Consider the following 19,159-nt stretch of genomic DNA (forward strand, 5'->3'; position numbering starts at 1 on the left):
GTCGTTGTCGTTGTCGTTGTCGTTGTCGTTGTCGTTGTCGTTGTCGTCGTCGTCGTTGGTGTTTGTTAACACGATAACTCAAAAAATAATTGAGATAATCAAAATCTGGAAACGCCAAAAGTTTTGTATTCGAAAAACTTAGTTTAAGTTCGAAGATGAGCCATTTTCAATTTGATCCTGGGGTACTTGCCCTAAGAAAAACCTCAAAAAATTGACAATTTTGTATGGAGGTACCCGTTAATCGATTCTGATTGGCTTCAAACTTTCTGAGGTTTCATTTTTTGGAGAAAAAATAAGATTCTGAAAGTTTCATGTTGATCGCATTTGCAGAAGTTTGATTTTTTGTCCTCAAATTTTGTCGACATTTTCTTGGAAAAAATTGAGGGCCAAAAACCAAACTTCTGCAAATGCGATCAACATGAAACTTTCAGGATCTTATTTTTTCTCCAAAAAATGAAACCTCAGAAAGTTTAAAGCCAATGAGAATCGGTTTACGGGTACCTCTCATACAGAATTGTCGAATTTTTAGTTAAAGTGACCGATTTTTCACTTTATTTTTATTATTATATTTTCACTGCCTTTATTTCAAGAAAATTCACAAAAAATAACCAAAAGTACCTACGGACAACGCAGGCCAACGGTACGGAAAAGTTCGGGATTACCAATGTAATTCTTTTTATATTCGTTAGAATTAAGAATCTTTAAAATTTGACTTCTTTTGCAATGTCTGACGCCCTTAGTTTACCACAGCCGAGGCTTCTGTATGTAAATTTGTTCGAAGTGCCGCTGTGGTCATTGAATTTATACTTTGATATAGCACATTTGGATTCAAAAACGTAATTTTCTTTGCATATATGTAAAGCTAAAACTAAATATAGTTCATTTTTTCCCGTCAGCTCTGTAGTTAATTGAGGTCCCTAGAATCAGCAAAAAATCACTACATTTCGTTTCACTCACGATAGCAATAAGCCCATCCCTCAAGATCGATGCTTTAACATTTCCATCCATCGGTTAGATGCATATAGTAATTCGTATCCATCTATCCAAAAGTGACGAAATTCTCCCAACCGCAGAAACATGCAGTATTTTAGAACCATTGCAACAAACTATCCACATTGTTGGCATGTTTACATTCTGGGTTCGTTAGAGCTCTTACTATGTCAGTCGAGTGTTTACCAAAAGTCTGCTGCACGTGCACATGTTGAATAATTTCAAGAATAACGTAAAATAATTTGTTGCGCAATGCGCATTGAAACACTCAAAATAAGCAGTAAACACTTCCGGAATTAATACGTTAGGATAGCGCCTAGATACGAAAATTCTAGATTACACTATTGGCAACAGCTGATTTCCATTTGTAACAAATGCAGTGGCATAGCTATCATTCGATGACTTTTAATAATGTTTCATAAACAACAAAAACTACGTCTTTGACAACAAATGTAAATTGTTTATTCACGTACAAAGTGACTGATATGAACTGCTGAGAAAATTCGTTAGACGCGTGGAACTTGGAAAAAGTTGAACGAAAATGCGGAACAACTATTGTTTTAATCACGGCTTAAAAAAGTCCCGAAAAAATTATGTTGATGTACCGCTTTTGCGTGCAACTTTTTCAAGTTCCACATTTACCTAAGCATCGAAATACGCCCAATGAATATTCTCATCAGTTCATACGCTCAATCTATGTTTCCACCTAATGTAAATGTAACGCGTTCATAAATGAATAAATCAATTTTCATTCAAATCATTTTCTTTCGAGTTTCCAACCGAACTCCCTCTTAGTTATGCCACTGAATTTCATAGAGTTCCATTTTCTTTGTTTATAGATCAACTAGTGAATGATAAATCTACACGCTTTAGTTTTATCTTTCAATTTCGCGTCAATGAGTGTCCCACCTTTTTTTGCACTGATTGATAATTTTATGATAGCAATTAAATATAATTGATACAAACTCTTAAGTGGTTGAGCTGTCCAAAACACATCTAAACCTGTTTGATGAACAACACTTTCTTCTACTTTTTGTGCACTCGGAAATTTGGTTTAAATAGTCGTCGTTAACGTAGGGTTCATCATCAGTTCAGTCGAAGGATTTGAAGAGAACAATTCCATCGCAGCGAAAAGTTGAAAACTAAAGTTTCATCAAAACTAAAAGTTCAAAACTGTGTTAAGCGTGAAGTTCACCAGGAATCCAGAGGAACGAATCAATTAGAAAAAATGGGAGTGAGCAAATTCATCGTACTTATCGTTGCTGCTTTGGTGCAACCATCATACTCTGCTCCGCCAGCAAATACGTGTCACTGTACTCGTGAATATTCACCAGTTTGTGCCTCGGATGGAGTTACCTACAACAACGACTGCCAGTTCCAATGCGAAAAGACGCACAACCAAAACTTACAAATCAAATCCTACGGCGAGTGTTACGATAAAGTTGACAGTGCTGAGGCTGAAATTTGCGCATGCACCCAAATGTACGCACCTGTTTGCGGCTCCAACGACCAAACTTACTCCAACGCATGCACATTAAAATGCGCCAAAAAGACCAACAAGAACTTAGTGGTCAAATACCACGGCGAATGCCATGAAGTCAATATTTTGCCTGAACCGTTCGAAGAAATCTGTGCCTGCCCATTCAATTTTGCACCTATTTGCGGCTCCAACGACCAAACTTACTCCAACGCATGCCTATTGAACTGCGCCAAGAAGACCAACAAGAACTTAGTCGTCAAACATCAAGGCAAATGCTAGTCGTTACACATGTAATTTGGTATCTTTTCAAAACTTTGTTGGAAAGCCAAAGCTGATATTTATTTGATTTATAAATAAAATTTAAAAAAAACTCAATACAAATGTTTTTCAATTTTTTTTTAATATATGTATACATCTTCTAACAATACTTCATACATCCACTTTCATTCATCTTTCTCATAAAAAACGCTTTTAGCCACAACAAATGGTGTTTTTTTGCTACAAATTACTTCTTTATGTTCAAATGGTACAGCTGAAGTTCTTCATTTGATATTTGGCAAGGTGCATTCGAAAGTAGATCTTTGCCCTCGGCACTCTTTGGAAAGGCTATCACATCGCGAATCGAATTGGTTTTGCACATTATCGATATCAATCGGTCAATTCCTGTAGATAAATAATCAATTCGATATAGTCATTTATCTCAATTTTGGTTGTTCTGAATTATTCAAGCGATTCTTGGATTCAATTCAGTTTGAATAAATATAATTTTACCTAAGGCTATGCCACCATGAGGTGGACATCCAGACTCTAATGCTTCAATTAAATGTGTAAGATGATCTGAGTCTAATTTCAGAATGTCATTTAGAATTCTTCGTTGCAAATCGGCATTGTGTATACGAATCGATCCACCACCAATTTCTTGGCCATTCAAAACAAGATCATAAGCCATCGATCGGCATTGATCTAAAGTGTCTGCTGACTCCAAAAGATGCATATCGTCGGGATGCGGTGCAGTGAATGGATGATGAACCGTTTCAAGCTGACCCGTTTCTTCATTTGGCAGGAACAAGGGAAAGTCAACTATCCATAGAAACTCATAAACATCGTCATTTTTTGGTTGACTTTTGATTTCGCCAATAGCTTCGATCAATTCCAATCGAATCTTGCCTAATGCCTCTTGCTGGACGTGGAAAGAAACAAGGAGATACATTTTAATTCAAACAATTTTCATTTCACAATGAATCTTAACCGATCTATAAACAAACAATTGAGATTTTAGTTACTTATTGTTTTTTGTTGTTTGACAACAAACTATTTTTTTTGCGCACTACATGAAATGTATTTCATCGAAGTAACTTTGCAGTAGTATATCATTAAAAGTTGTCCCTTTTAATAACACTATGGAATAAAAGCATAGTACGAAGGATATATGTATATTTGCAACAAAAATTGTACAGAAAAAAGATTTTCTCAGTTATCTCAATAATGAATTACAAAATCTTAGTTTAATTTCTTTTTTGAAAGATACATACTGCCTCTGGTTTAAATTGAATAAACAATATGAGCATAAAATTCAAATTCAATTTCAAATTCGTTTCAGTAGTCAAAAATTATTATGACAAAAAAAATTTCATGTAGTGCTAAAAATGGTAAAAAGTGACCAGAAAATACGTACTGCATTCGGCTTATTTCCTGAAGCCACAATTATCACATCATTTGGTTGCAAATGCCAATCTTCAGCTAAAGCTGACCCATTCAATTTAGCGACGCTCGTTTCGAAATTCTGAAAATTTGTAGGATTTTTTTTTCTCATTAGAATCGATTTGTTAATATTTCAATACTAAATCTCACCTCATCGTTTTTCAACTGAATAAGTTCGACATTTTTGCTTTGAGCTCCAATACGTCTTACAATCGCTTCATGCGCCTTTTTCAATTGCTGAGCGGTCTGTTTTGGTAGAACAATCGCGTAGGCTCCAAAGCTACGATTGTCATTGTCTTGACGAAGTGAATTTGTGACATTTTTGAGCTAGAATTTTGAATAAATTTTTTGAATTGCATTATATCTTCAATTTGCAATGAAAAAAATTCGTTCATTTTCAAATATGACACTCACCAAAAATTCCGTCGATCTTGTATCGGGTTTGTCAGAACCGTATGTTTCCATAGCTTCTTCGTAAGTCATTCGTCGGAATGTATTTGATATTTGTGGCAATCCTTTTGGCCACGAATTCACCAACACATTCTCAATCAACTTCATAATTGATTCAGGTTGTGTGAACGATAGTTCAATATCCAATTGTGTGAACTCCGGTTGACGATTTACAGTCGTGGTTTCATCTCTGGAAATTACAACACAAACTTTGAATTCTTTTCAATATATTTTGTTTGTACATTTACGATCAAAACAACACAAAACTCTTGAAATAAGAAACGAGTTATTCAAAAATTACCTGTAACATCTGGCAATTTGAAAATATCGATCGATAGCACCAGCCATAAGCATTTGTTTGAATTGCTGTGGGCTCTGCACAAGTGAATAGAACTGTCCCGGTTTTTGTGTTGGTACAACAAACTCTTGGGCACCCTATGAATGAGCAAGTTGATATGAGATGATGATGATGATAAAAGCATTTAGTCAATTTGTTTGCACAGTTGGTGCTTTATGGGAATGTAAATACTCACGCCCGGTGTTCGGCGAAATAGTGTTGGTGTTTCGACTTCAACAAATCCAGCTGCATTAATTAAATACTCTCTCATTTTCATTAAAACATTCGATCGAAGTCGTAAGTTCCGTTGCATATCTTCAAATCTCAAATCGACATAACGATACTTCATACGAAGTGCTTCGTTGGAACGATTAAACGAACGCACTTGAACAGGTAAACTAGCCACGGATTTGTTTAAAACATCACATGAAATCAGCTCAATTTCAATGTCACCGGTCTTCATTTTTGGATTTTTCATACTCGGTGGCCGTGGTATCACTCGTCCTTTTACTTTTAGAATTGTTTCGTAGTTTAAAGATTTGATATTTACCACATCGACAAGCTAAAAATGTGAGAAAGGGTGAAATCAGTGATTAATCTAATTTTTGAAGTATTAAAATAACGATTGCTGTGGAATTTTTAAATGTAATTTTGTTAAAAGATGAATATTACTCGAAAATCCGAACCAAATAAAGGCAATATCAATGAATTTACATGAATTGCCTGGTTGAATCATCAAGCATTTGCCTATACTTACATTGTCTGGTATCAACACCTGCGTATGCCCATAACCATCGCGCAGCGTAAAGAATCGTTTCATGCGTGAGAATTCGAGCCATCCACAGAGTGTGACCTCTTTTCCAATGTCTGACTCCCTTAGTTCGCCACAATTATGGCTTCTGTATGTGAATTCATTGACATCTGTTTCGATACACAAGCCACTTTGAATTGGCTCTGTATTCGTTGAATTCATACTTAGACATGGAGTTTCTGGATTTAAAATGTCAATTTTCTCTGCATACAATTCAATTTCACCTGTTGGACTATTGTGAGTGATGTGTGATTGGGGTCGTGCCAGTACTCTCCCTTGAACCAGTAACAAATCACTACTTTTCGTTTCACTCACGACAGACTTCAGTTCATCACTCTCGATCAGTACTTGCATATTGCCATATCCATCGATTAAGTGCATAAATTTCGGATTCTTTTTGTCCGTCCAACCCACAAGCGACACAATTTTCCCAGCGTCCGAAACACGTAGGCTTCCGCATGTATGCTTTCGATTTAAGAACCATTGCACCAAATTATCCACATTGTTGACATGTTTGCATTCGGTACTCGTTATCGCTGTCACTATGCCAGTTGAGTCTTTATCACAATTTTCATTAGTCGCAGTAGACGTTGAATAATGCCTGGAATTTGAAAAATTAACCCATTCGAATTGATAACATTCTTTTCTAATTGGTTTAACAAGTAGATGAAAACGTTACATTTTCCCTGACATTTCATTCGATAGTGAGTCATGGCGATAGACTTTCTGCACTCGAATTATATCATCCACATGCACCTCAACATCACCCGTTTGCAACGACTTTGATGAGAAGATAAAGAAAGGATCAGACATTTGGATTTATTTGATTTGATTGAAAAACGAGCTGATTTCGCAATAATTGCACATGATCGATGGGATAATGATTTAGTTTGATCGATGAAACTTGAAAAATACGTGCAAATATTTACTTACAAAATTCTTCAAATTGTTAGGGCGTCGCTTCACTTGGCCAACGATTGTGATGAACGTGTTCACGGGCATATTGGCGAAACGTTTGCTCACATTTATATTCTATAAGATTCAAAAGACGAAAATCGTACAATAGGCAAAATGATGAGCTTTGAATTAGCAAGTGGTTTAGTTCAGCCTTCGACTTAAATTCAAATGACACATTAAAATGAATGAAAAAAAAATCCATTGAAATAGACAAAAATCGATCAATCAATCTGGAATGAATCAATTCTGATCCAATTTCATCAATTAATCAGATTCGAATTTATCAATTGATCTGGCCGTTCAATACGTTCACAATCACATTTGTTTGGAAAATTAACATTATAAAATGATATAACCTCCATTGGTGCAACGAGCTGAATGACACCGAATTGGTCTTTCAGTTCAATGAATCGGCCCAAACGTGTGCGATTCACTTTTCCGCGCATTTCGACAATGGTGCCACTGTGATGTTCCCGCAACTCTCCGCAGTTCATGCGACGTGGTGGTGGAGGCGGCGATCTTGGTGACAAATCCATTACAAAATTTGATTCTGTGCATTGTGGCATCCGACTGGGACAGGTCATTGAACTCATAAAGCCTAAAACACACGAAGTTTAGACAACGAACGGACTTTTTGATAATAATTAAACGTAAGTAATGCTTCGACGCATTTTATTGCGGGTAAAATACTTACGGGGAATTTTCCTCGGTGGAATTCCATTGATATCAAATCGTCTTAACATACTGCCAAAAGTATTACAGTGCCTATTAGTGATGTGCTGAAAATTGAACGAAGCTGTTACTGCGTCTGAATTGAACTGTCGTCCAAATGAAACATATTGCAATCGAACAGGAATGAAGTGATGTGAATTGTTCGTACATCTGTGACAAGCATTCAATAATGTATCTCTCGTTTGTTGAATTTTTCATGAGGCCTGTGTGTATTTTTTTCTCTTTCCGCCGCTTAAGCAAACAAAACTGACGATTTCGTTGACGAAATGAAATGTGTGATCCTCAGCTCCGTTGTTCTGTTTTGTGTTCAATTAATTTATTCCCACTATTTTAAATGCTAACCTTATCTGTGTGATGATGGTGCAGCGATGCGATAGATCGTTGTACGGCTGGCAAAATCGATGCATACGCATTTTTGGCACCAAAAACTAACCTCTTTTGCATTGGAATCCATTTTATACCGTTTAACAACATGTTTGCACTTATTAACTAATTTCAAACGGCACAACTAAAAAGTTGTGCGAACCAACGAATCGATTTGTTGTTTTCGGTGTTTTCAAACAGACATAACCCTATTCTTTGACAGTTTTGACGATGATTTCATTTTCAATCGTTTCACATTCACAATCCACATTTTGAGTGTTTATTTCGTGCAATTGAATTGATATTGAGAATTTTGAATGCGCACGAGTGATTTTTTGTTTATATAAATTTTCCAATACAAAGAGGATTTTTTTCCAGCCCAATGTCGTGACTCGCGAAGTTTGATTCGTGCATCACATCTGATTGAACTAATTAATTGGACCGAAACACGGATTACGTATATCGAAATAAACAAGGTAGAGGGACAACAGTCAAACACAATTTTCGGTATTAAATAACATTTAATCAGATATATGGCACAATGTTTCAGTGGAACGTCCAATCAGCAGATAGATACATAATTGAATTTTTGTAATTCAACTCTTTTTCGCAACCAGAAATTCTATGTTTTTTTTTCTGACAGAAGTCGAGAAATTTGATAATGGTTGGAGATTTGTGTGGCTTGCAGCAAGCCACTTGAAGCATACTCCAATGTTTTTATTCTTGCATACAATGATTTTCCATAACGTTTTTCATCTTGAAGTGGCTTCTTATTGCGATAATAAATTCACTATCATTCAATTGGAGCTCATTCAGGTGAAGCATTTCTCCTATTGTACCTGTAGGTACTACCATATATGCTGACTTCAATTTACCTATATCGATGTTGATGTAAACATAACGATGAACCCTATTAAAATGAAATGATTTTAACCAAATGATCTTTTGTTCATCGAGGAAAAACTGAAAAAACCAAGAAAAATTTTAAAAAAAGAACGAATAGCTTACAAAATTTCTGTTTTTATTCCGAAAATAACTTTTTTTTTCTACATTTGTTGATAAAAATAAATCTTTGTACAATAAAAAATTATCAATAGTTTTGTTTACTGTTTTCCGTCATTCCTTTCAATAATATACTCTCGACTGAATAAGCCGTTTCTCATTTTCCATTCGCAGCTCAATCGTTTGCTTATAATATCAATGGTTTTATTTGGTGTTTTCTTCACATAAATCGTCATTTTCCTCAAGCATTGGCTGTGTTCCAAAAATTCTAAAATACAATCGCTAGTAATATGATCAATCCAGTTGAATTTCAGTTCCTGCACATTCGATAAAATATTTTTGAGTGCAAAGAATTTTTGAATATTCCATTCATCATCGTTCCATCCCAAAATTGTGAGTAATTTCAAATGTTGTATGCCTCCGAAGAAATCCAAGCATTTTTGATTCAACCTCAACGGTTCATTGGAACCGACCACCAGAAGATTTTTTAGTTGTTTGAATGAAAATGGAATATTTCGAATTGGAGTGTTATCGACATGCAATGAAAGGTTAACAATGTGATCAAGTTGAATAGGTTCGTGTGTTTCAGCATAAAATTCCTGTGGTAGACCTCTCAGTTCAAGGCAACGAAGTTTTGGCAAGCATTCATTTATCCATCCAATAAGTTGCAGACTGTAAATCGGGTAAATTTCCAATCGCTCCAGCTGTGGGTTCATTTTTACCATTTCTTTAATTTCGTTCTCCTCAAATTTATTCGCTTGAATTGTCAAATCTCTTACAGGTGGGAGATTTCTATAGAAAGCCTGTGGATTTTCGTACCAATTTGCATCCAAATTCAAAATGCAGAGATTTGGAAAGACTTTTTTCAGCATCGTATCATGTCCAAATTTACAAAATCCCACTGTTAGTTTATCAACATTCGTAAAAACACAGTCGCTACTTTCGAATGGGAATTTCGATGAATTCCCACACAATGACAGCGAATATAGTGATTTTGAACAATACTTCGCCAAATAGTGAGCTATTTCCATGATGAATTCCAGATGAAGTAATATACGGTCCAACTGAAGATCCCATATCAAATGACCGAAATTGCGTAAGAATTTCAATGCCGTCACTGGATTCCACACGAAGACGCTGTTGCACTTTTGTATGGGAGATGATTTGGTGCAATTGATTATAACTTTTGACTTGTGGTACTTTCGTTTAATGAAAACCAAGCAAACTGCTGTATGAAATAATCGACTGGTATCGGCCACATTCAATAGATCATTCAAGTCCAAGTAACCGAAGAGAAATTCTAAGCAGTCATCATCCAAACTGGTTAGTTTTATGTGCTTAGGTGCATCTTTCACGCTTTTTTCACGGAGAATTGAGGTCATTTTAGACAATTTTTTAGATTTTGTTATAACAAGAACCACTTGAAATATTTTTGATTTTGAATAAAGTCTCTTTTGTTTGGTTGTTGTTAATTGTTAATGTTTTTTTGTGTATATTGAATTAATATTGAGAATTCACTTGAAAAATTCAATGTCACAAAATGAAACTCAGTAGAAATTAAACTTCTGAATAGAAAGAAGTAGTTGAATTATGTGAAAATTAGGTCTTTCAACGACAATTAACAAACGAAAACTGAAACACAGTTAAAATGCATCTAAGTTTAAAAACTTTTCAAATGCATGGTCGCGAGTGTAAGCCATTATCGTTCTTTGCCATATCTTTTTCTCCTCTCTTTCGTCGCTTCGTTCTAATTTTTTCTTTGTTACTTCGAATGAAGAAAAAACGATTAATTGTTAATTATTTAACATTTTAAGACTAATGACTCTCCGATCGCCTCCACGAAGTCTAGACCCACAAAAAATATGTTTATTTCATGACGTCGACTATTTGAACACGAATTTTAATATTTGGTCTTGGGTTTTTAAATACTTTATGTTTAGGTAAATATTTTGAGGAAACACAGATATTCTTAAGCATATTTAAATGGTATGATAACATACAACTTGGCTTGAATTGTGCCCAATATTCTACCTGAAGTCATTTTTTCATAGAACGAAGTGATTTTCTTCAAATAAACGAAAAAATGCAGGTAAGCACCAATCTGGTCATTGTGCACAAACTGTGAGTTTCATCTGTTTGCCGAAGCATATTTTCGTTCAACGACAACAGATTTTGGTGGAAAAAAAGGTAAGTGTAAATCTTGGTATGCACAATGAATTTTAAGCATGAAAAGAAAGAAAAAAACGATTTTGGACAGTTGCACTTTGAAACGTTGACCGTTAAAGTTGACGGATTTCAATGGAAAAAAGCGACAAATTCAAAAATTTGAGTAATTTTTGCAGTGACTCTCACATACGCTGTGCGAATTTCATATGCCATTATAACGCCCACATGTTACGCGTTCCGCTCAATTCAGCTCCACGTTCGAGTGATGTTTTCCAGCGTTGCCATTGCTATTGCAACCGTTTGAGTGGATTTAATGCGCAGGAGTAAAATTGAATGAGATTTTTGGTAGGTTCTCTCCAATTTATCTGGCGTGTTATTTTCTGCGAGTGTCCATTATAATTTGTGTTCGATGATTTCGCAAATTGTCTAAGAAATAAAAGCACGGTGTTGCTTGTTCATTGGTTCAGTCGAAAGTAATTCGCAATAGATAGCACATATATCGGAGCGATTGGGCTCGACAAACGGAAATCTTGTCGCGAACAGCATCATTTTGGTAAATCCAACTAAAGTTGTAGAAAAGAGCTTAAATTTGGAATTTCTGGTTAGGTGGCATTCAACAGGTTCTTAAAGTTATTTCGAGCCTTTCAGCGACACAAGAAGAAGAAGAAGAAAAAGAGACGACGAAGTGAAAAAAAAAAAACGTTCAATCTACGCTTCATTTGAGACTGTCGAAAAATGGCTATATTTTTTAGACATCACGTTTTTGCCATTTTCGCTGTTTTATTATCGACCACAGTGCTTGTTAAAAGTTTGCCTACGTCGGTGTTAGTTGATGCAAAGCAACAGCAAAGTGAATCGTCATCGTCAGCCTCCTCATTGAATAAAGGTAAATGTACCCTCAAGAGAGAGAGAAAAGTTTTTTTTCTCTATTTTTTGTTTGTTTCATTTTTCGACATCTTCCATGAATTTCAAACTTAAAAAAAAGCATATAAAACCATGGTGACTGAGCCCGCATAAATGACCGAATTACTGGGATTACAGTGATGTTGGGGTGTCTCTATGCACACAAGCAAAAACGCCCCGAGTTTTACAAGTTGACGCAAAAAACAATTCCAATTATAAACGAGATCAATATCAATTCATACTCCGCATTTCTTTTCCAATGAAAATAGTCCATTTATAAAATACTGGAAATCCATTTAAGGGCAAGCTCATTGTGTGCCTGTGAATCGCTTTGTAATTTGTAGGATAAACAAGTAGTTTTTCTTTTGCTGTTTGTGGAAATAGTTTCAATTAATACAATCATCGCATGATTTGTGCCACCTACTGTGTGCTTGTTACAATTAGGCTTTTACCACCCAAGCGACTAGGGAAACAACGCGCTGAAAACAAAATCGTATCAATTCATACATATTGCTAACCGACGATGGATAAAGTGTTTTGCTTCGCAATTCGAAATTGTTTGTGGACTTTTCTCTCTCTCTCTCTCTCTCTCTCTCTCTCTCTCTCTGTGTGTGTGTGTGTGTGTTTCTTTCTTTCCCTCTGTCTCTTAACCCATAATAAATTTTTCCATTGTGTGTTCAATCCTGAACTGGGTACTCCAGTTTCGCTGGCATTTTATCGCGTTTCGAAATCGAATACATGAGAAAATGTCGGGCATGTTGAAATACGCATATATATCTCCCCAGTCAACCCGAGAGATAAAGAGCATTCGCTTTCGCATGCATACGGTTCGAGGCGAACAACAGGTTGTTTGTTCACTCATGTGCAAAAATCAAAAGATAATGAGTTGATGGGGAGATACATCTTGACAGAGTGAGAGAGAGAGAGAGAGAGCACGCGTTTAACACAAAAAAGCTTTTTTTCTAATTCTATATTCGTTGCCTCATTGCCATTCAATGGTATAGATTCGCGTTTTATCCACTTTTCTCGCCATCATCATCATCATTTGCTGTGAATAAAAACTTTTATACGAGCAGTATTTATTGTTTCCGATGACTTGTGAACCTTACGATTCACACCAAAATGGAAATTTATCAAGCTTTTAGTCATATTAACAACGGTCCATGCTCACAACACAAAATACATACCCTCATATATGATACGGTTTTGTCCATATGGAGCCCGGATTGTATCGTAAAGTTGAATCATAATCGCAAAAAGCTTTCATTTCCCTTTTTTCTGCTTTTCGCTGCTTTGCACTCGTCATTTGTGCCAATAGCACTTTCCACAAAAACCTCTGATTAATGCATTGTATTATCCGAAGCATTCACGCAAAATATGATTATTCCGTTTTCGTATTGCCTGGAAAAGACGTCTTTTGATAGCACTGAATAAATCATTTCTACGTTTCTTTTCATTTTATGGATAATAAAAATTGATGGCAATTGTGTGACACTTGGGTCAAAATACGAATATGTGACGAATTTTGACATTTTAATTCTATTAAATACTTCTTTTAAACAATTTTCAACTCCTTTTATACCAAGGCGGTATTTCCAATCAACAAGATGACGAATTTCTTCTGTAAGTTTTTATGTTCCTTGGCCGTTTCAGAATATTCAGATTCAAAGCAAAAAGGAGGAAAAAGGAATCCATGAAGAGATGGTATAGAATTCCACATTTTTCGGTATCGATTCCATCCTGTCGTTTAAATAAAGACCATAAATTGAATTAGCCAATTTGAATTGATGTACGACAGAAAAGTAAATAAAACTCAATTTAATTTGCTCGGGGTGCAAATTGTCTAGGTTCTTATAAAATAAACTCTTTCTTTTCCTGCCTCTCTCTCTATCTGCCACTCTCTTTCTTTCTTCGTTCCTTTTTCCCTCTTATTCGTTTGATTTTTCCCTTTCATTATTCTATCGGAGATCTATTCTTGCTTTTCCGCTCTTGGTGAAACTTCTTCTCGCTTACGCAATCGTAGGATTGGTGATGCCTTTGCTTTTAGGATTTCTATCTCTCTTTTCCATATATTCACCCGAACCATTTTCTTTTTGTCTATCATCATTATAGAGAACCATCCAACAAATGTTAAGAGCAGTCAATCATCGCTCGAACATGGAAACCCAATTATTGCTGACAGAGCCCAACCAAAGCTACACGCACAGAAACGTGGAGGTAATGAGATGTGCAGCATGAGAAAGCAGTTTATAGTAAACCGCAATAAAAAGCAAAAACGGCCAGTCAGCCATCCATCCTATTCATGAACTAATATGATTCAGTTGTAGTTCCATTGAGTGTTCTTCACACACACACACACGAATGAAGATATAAAATCATATGAAAAAGTTTTAGTTGGTTGTTATTGGTTATAACAACAGAGTGTTCATAAAGTTCATGAAGAGAATGGTTCATGCATCAAATAACAATTAAAAAGCTTGTTGACGTTTATTATTTTGTTTCCTAGTTTGTTTCCCAATTATTGTCTAATTCGAAACAAAGCCGTCCTAATGAACTTTTCCTTCGTTTTCATTTCATCCGTTCGGTTTTGTTCACTCTGTTCGATTCGTTTCGTTTCCAACTCGATGAAGTCAAGCAAAATTTCTATGAGCCTGGCATGCCGAGTGACCTACTATTCAACAATAACATTCCAGCCGGCAATTGGGACGATCCTGAGGAAAATTCACCATATGCTGAATTCCAAGACTTAGAAGACTATCCACAATACTATCAGCCTCCATGTCAGTATCAATTTAAATTTAAATTAAATCCGATTTGTTTATCCGCACTAAGAAAGCTCGAGAGATGGGTGACATTTTCACTCTCTCTCTCTCGAATTTTGAAGATGTTTGTGTTTGTGGGTTTTGCAAATCATTTGCATTTTCCAACATGAATTATTCATGTCAAAATACATATTTCACTATACATTCTGTTGTGATTGTTATATATCGAACAGTTTCAGCACCCCATCATCCACGACCGTACGATAATTTCCAGCACATAATGAGTACGGATAATTTATACGATGAACCATTGGCATTACCAGTCAAATACAAATATCCAACGCGTTACTTTGACGAACGACGTAAGCGTGGCGTCAATAAAAGCATCATGAGGTGAGTCAAAAAACACATTTCAACAAAACCCTATTTATGCAATTATTATTTTGTAAAAAAAAAATTGCGTGTTCGACAACGATTTCTGCGAAACAGTTCCAGATGGATACGTTCGCAAATATGCACATTCGATGGTGTATCGCACAAACATAAACATTCTATCGTGTTATTGTAATGAGTCCTTGATGTCAATAATATCGATGTTCTTTTGATTACTTTCTTTGAAATGAAAACGATTTTTCTGCAAAGAAAGAAAAACCGAAGCAACATTTCTCGGTTCAAGTGATGGCAATTTCTTATCCAATTTCTTGCATCATGCAAATTACACGCTTCTTTGCGCAATTTCGATTTACAATCAAAAGTCAACAGACAAATTGTGCAGGATATTTTTTTCATCTTCGGAATTTCTCTCTCTCTCTCTCTCTCTCTCTCTCTCTCTTTCATACCCACAACGAGTGTCTCTACCAAGGAATCAGTCCTAGTTGGGATTTGCAACTTTGATGTCGGTTTTTTTTGCAGTCGTATGCTGTCAACATGAGTCTCTCCGTTCAATTGATGCGTCATTTTCATAAGAATCCCATGAAATAAAAAGCGCAATAAGATGATAACCATTCGTCTCGTTGAAAATAAACGATACCGGCAACAATGTCTGTTGCATTCTCTGCTCATCACACACATACATTTTAGATCCATTATAATGTAGAGATCAGCTCATTTGTAAGCTTAGACCGGATAATGAGTCAACCTGTGACACCTCCATGACGAAAATATTACCATTGTTTTATCATTATTATTATTATCTTTGGTTTTGAAATGCATTACGTAGACTGTTGTCATCTTCACTCGTTTGCTTCAAAACAAAAGGATTCTATCACGTTGAATGTCAGATTACATTCATTTTTAATGGTGTCGAATTCGAGGGAAATAGAGAGAGAGAGAGAGAGAAAAAGAAAGCACGTCATACTGGCATCGATTCGGCGTAGGCCATTCAATATGTCAATTTCATCCATATCTTGTTTATCAATTAATGTACGGGTCAAGTTTGTTTGCTCGACGCAGGCAACATAGCAACTCATAAAATATGGTACCTATTTTTGCACCATCATATTTTATACAGAGCATTGAATCTGCTGGCTATGTAGCGCTGCTGTTGAACAGCTGCTGTCAACAGCGACTGTTGGTTACTTTTTTGTGCATGCGACACCCTTAAGGCCTCACGCGCCAACTAATATATGCAGACAGAGATATGTGTGTACCACTTGCGTGCAGGTTCATGCCAATTGGAGATGGTGCGCGGGGCCTACAGTGTGTCGCATGCACAAGAACGTAAGCAATAGCAGCGCTACATAGCCAGCAGATTCAATGCTCTGATTTTATATTGATATGGATTGAAAAATATGGAATGTGATCTTTTCCCCCGCCCGTTTGCTCTGCACAAGTTGTACGGCATTACCTGTATATGCACCGTTGAAACGGTTGGTAATGTAGGTGGTATGAACTATTTAGATTGAACCTAGGCGTCACAGCTGTGGAACAAAAAGTAGGACGAAAAAGGAATGCGTAAATTTTTCAAACAAATTGAAGCCTCTCTTATCGAGAATGAAATTAAAATCGAATTATCATAAATATCTAATTTGCATGCCGTTGACAACGGTTATCGACCGTTTTTCTGATGTAAATTTAAATGTTTTCAGGCGAAGAATGTTAGCCTTCTGAAAACTAAGGTCTTTGATTCTGAGACATAAGCAAGTTCACAGATTCGTCTCTTTGAACCGTTTATCGGCTTTTCTGTCCATCCATTACTGTTTACATTGCAAACAAGTGTACATGTTTTGATATCGCGACATATTCATGATATAATCCAATATTTTGTGATTAGATACCGTTGTCCAATAAGGTATCTAGGTTCAGTAGAAGGCATCTAGCTTCGGTTAACATAGTTCAGTAGAAAAGCATAGAATTCGGTGTATGATTATGATATTTTGATAATCGCAACGCCATAATGTTACTCCCAAATGAAAGCAACTTTGTGTAACTAAACGAGGACAATGTACTTAAATGCTGAAATTTCCACTGGGATTTTATCACGCAAAATGTGTTTTTTTTGCTTGATGTGAAGAAAGAGTTATTGTAATAACAAATGTTGACGCATTGAGTCATCATATCCGATAAAGGTTCAACATTATAACAATGGCTGCATTTATTTAATGTACGTGTTTTTTCCTCTCTCTCTCTCTCTCTCTCTCTCTCTCTCTCTCTCTTTTTTTTCTGCTTCTTCTGTTGTTCTCGTATGTTTTCCCATGATTCCCCGTAGATTGAAACGTGATTCGACCAAGTTGAATTCAGCGGATATGCTAGCACTTTTATCGTTTCTTGAGGCAAACCAACGCAATCGCTATGACAACGGCAACAGTAACGATGAGATAAATGCCTTAGAATATCCAAAACCATTCTATGGGCCATACGGTGTTAATAATGATGATGACATTGTTAACAGCGGTGAATGGTGGAACGAATGGATCGAGCCATCTGTTCAGTATTACGGTGGTGGTAATGCACGCGGCAATGGACGTTTCGATGAAAATCCAAGAAAACGCCCCACATCAACAGGTAGGTTTCATTTCGTTGATATTCCTCTCTTCCTCTCTCTCTCTCTCTCTCTCTCTCTCTCGCTGTGTGTGTGTGTGATTACATTACATTTCACCAAACATGTGTTTTAAGATTGCTGAGCATCTCAGCATTTCGTAAGGCACGGATATATCCGAGCATATCGACGACGCATACAGTGGCGTGCGTTGCTACACGACCGGAATTTGTATGTTGTTGCTGCGAACACAATTCGGTCGAGTCGTTGCGGCTGCACGTAGCAACACACACCGCTGTATTATACAGTATGCGTCGTCGATATGCTCGGATATATCCGTGCCTTACGAAATGCTGAGATGTTCAGCAATCTTAAAACACATGTTTGCATTTTACGGAACAGTGAGCAGGTTTTATTGATTTTTATTAAATTGCCTTCGAATTCATTCAAACAGTATTCCCAGTGAAGCGGTTCATGGTCGCCAAAAAGAAACGTGCAAACCAACATCATGTATCTGACGATAATATTGCTGCTGCTGTTGCCGATGATGCTAAAGATTTAAAGAAAAAGTCACTGTTTGGCTCTTCATTTGGCGTTGACATCAATCCACGATGGACAAGCGCCTAAATTTTTTTAGAAAAAAATCGATCAACTATTTTTTCTCTCTCCGAACATTAAATTTGGATCAACGCATCAAACAACAAAAAGAAAATCAATGACGACACAAGGAATTTTTCTATACTGAAAAAAAAAAATACAAATGGCATAACGAAAAACGATTTCCATTTAGTTAGCATATAAGAATAAGAAGAAAAACTGCTGACCGACTTTAATTGATTTTGATCCTAATTTTACGTACCTTTTTTTATTGGCATTTCTCTCTTTCTCTGTCTTTTGCACAAAAAGCAGCACTTTTTTTCTTATGTATCCAAATATTGTTATTTGGACATTGGATTGAGTATGTATGATGTATGTGTGTGTGGATATCTCCTGAAAACCATCCAATCTCCCTTAAATACAAATAAACTACATAAAATATATTTGTACGTTGTAAGTTTTTTTTCCCGTTAATATGACGATATGTACTTATGAGAAAATCCATTTAAATAAAAACACAACACTTTAATGAATTTACATAAAAGCATACCATTTTATGGATTGATATATATATACACTCGTTTAGATGTGTATATTTTATTGTACAATGGCATATTATGAAATAAAATAAAGTTATATTTTTGTGTCTAACTGTCAATTTATGGAATTTGTTACGTATTTTAACGATGATTTTCTTCGATTTTTCACCATTTATTCAACAACATTTTTATTTTGCATCATTCCTGATGTTTTCGTAGTTTGGCGAAATCACCAGCGATAACGTATCGCCTTAGTTCAATGCACGAAAAAAAATCAACCATCGTATTTGGCAATTGTTATCGACCTAAACCGGATTGATTGAATTACAAAGTAAATTTATTACTTAATGTGAAACGTAATTTGAGAAAATTAATCTATTTAAATGAGTCTT

The 19,159-nt window shown here is 35.9% G+C and overlaps 2 protein-coding genes across 4 annotated transcripts; one reads left to right on the forward strand and one right to left on the reverse strand.

The window, feature by feature from the left end:
- Positions 1 to 2,851: 2,851 nt before the first annotated feature.
- LOC129565463 (aspartate--tRNA ligase, mitochondrial) lies at positions 2,852 to 8,033 on the reverse strand. Of its 3 annotated transcripts, none has more exons than XM_055440410.1 (13): positions 7,801 to 8,033; positions 7,421 to 7,505; positions 7,083 to 7,324; positions 6,703 to 6,801; positions 6,449 to 6,549; positions 5,716 to 6,370; positions 5,155 to 5,520; positions 4,923 to 5,056; positions 4,586 to 4,811; positions 4,322 to 4,498; positions 4,146 to 4,253; positions 3,242 to 3,650; positions 2,852 to 3,133 (listed from the first exon to the last, which is right to left on the reverse strand). In XM_055440410.1, the coding sequence occupies exons 1-13, from the start codon at positions 7,930 to 7,932 to the stop codon at positions 2,976 to 2,978; spliced, it is 2,892 nt and encodes a 963-aa protein (XP_055296385.1). In that variant the 5' UTR covers positions 7,933 to 8,033; the 3' UTR covers positions 2,852 to 2,975. The 3 variants fall into 3 exon arrangements, with proteins under 3 accessions (XP_055296385.1, XP_055296386.1, XP_055296387.1); XM_055440411.1 differs by having other exon boundaries at positions 7,892 to 8,030; XM_055440412.1 differs by lacking the exon at positions 7,801 to 8,033 and adding an exon at positions 7,607 to 7,754.
- Positions 8,034 to 11,373: 3,340 nt separating this feature from the next.
- On the forward strand, positions 11,374 to 18,886 carry LOC129565023 (uncharacterized). The gene is made up of 6 exons (XM_055439346.1): positions 11,374 to 11,875; positions 14,005 to 14,109; positions 14,523 to 14,672; positions 14,888 to 15,047; positions 17,362 to 17,657; positions 18,086 to 18,886. Exons 1-6 carry the CDS (start codon positions 11,725 to 11,727, stop codon positions 18,256 to 18,258), a joined length of 1,035 nt encoding a protein of 344 aa, XP_055295321.1. The 5' UTR covers positions 11,374 to 11,724; the 3' UTR covers positions 18,259 to 18,886.
- Positions 18,887 to 19,159: the final 273 nt, after the last annotated feature.

The sequence above is a fragment of the Sitodiplosis mosellana genome, unplaced genomic scaffold (genome assembly GCF_009176505.1).
Source record: "Sitodiplosis mosellana isolate CC-2019 unplaced genomic scaffold, AAFC_SMos_1.0 Smas_scaffold_2, whole genome shotgun sequence".
NCBI lineage: Eukaryota > Metazoa > Arthropoda > Insecta > Diptera > Cecidomyiidae > Sitodiplosis > Sitodiplosis mosellana.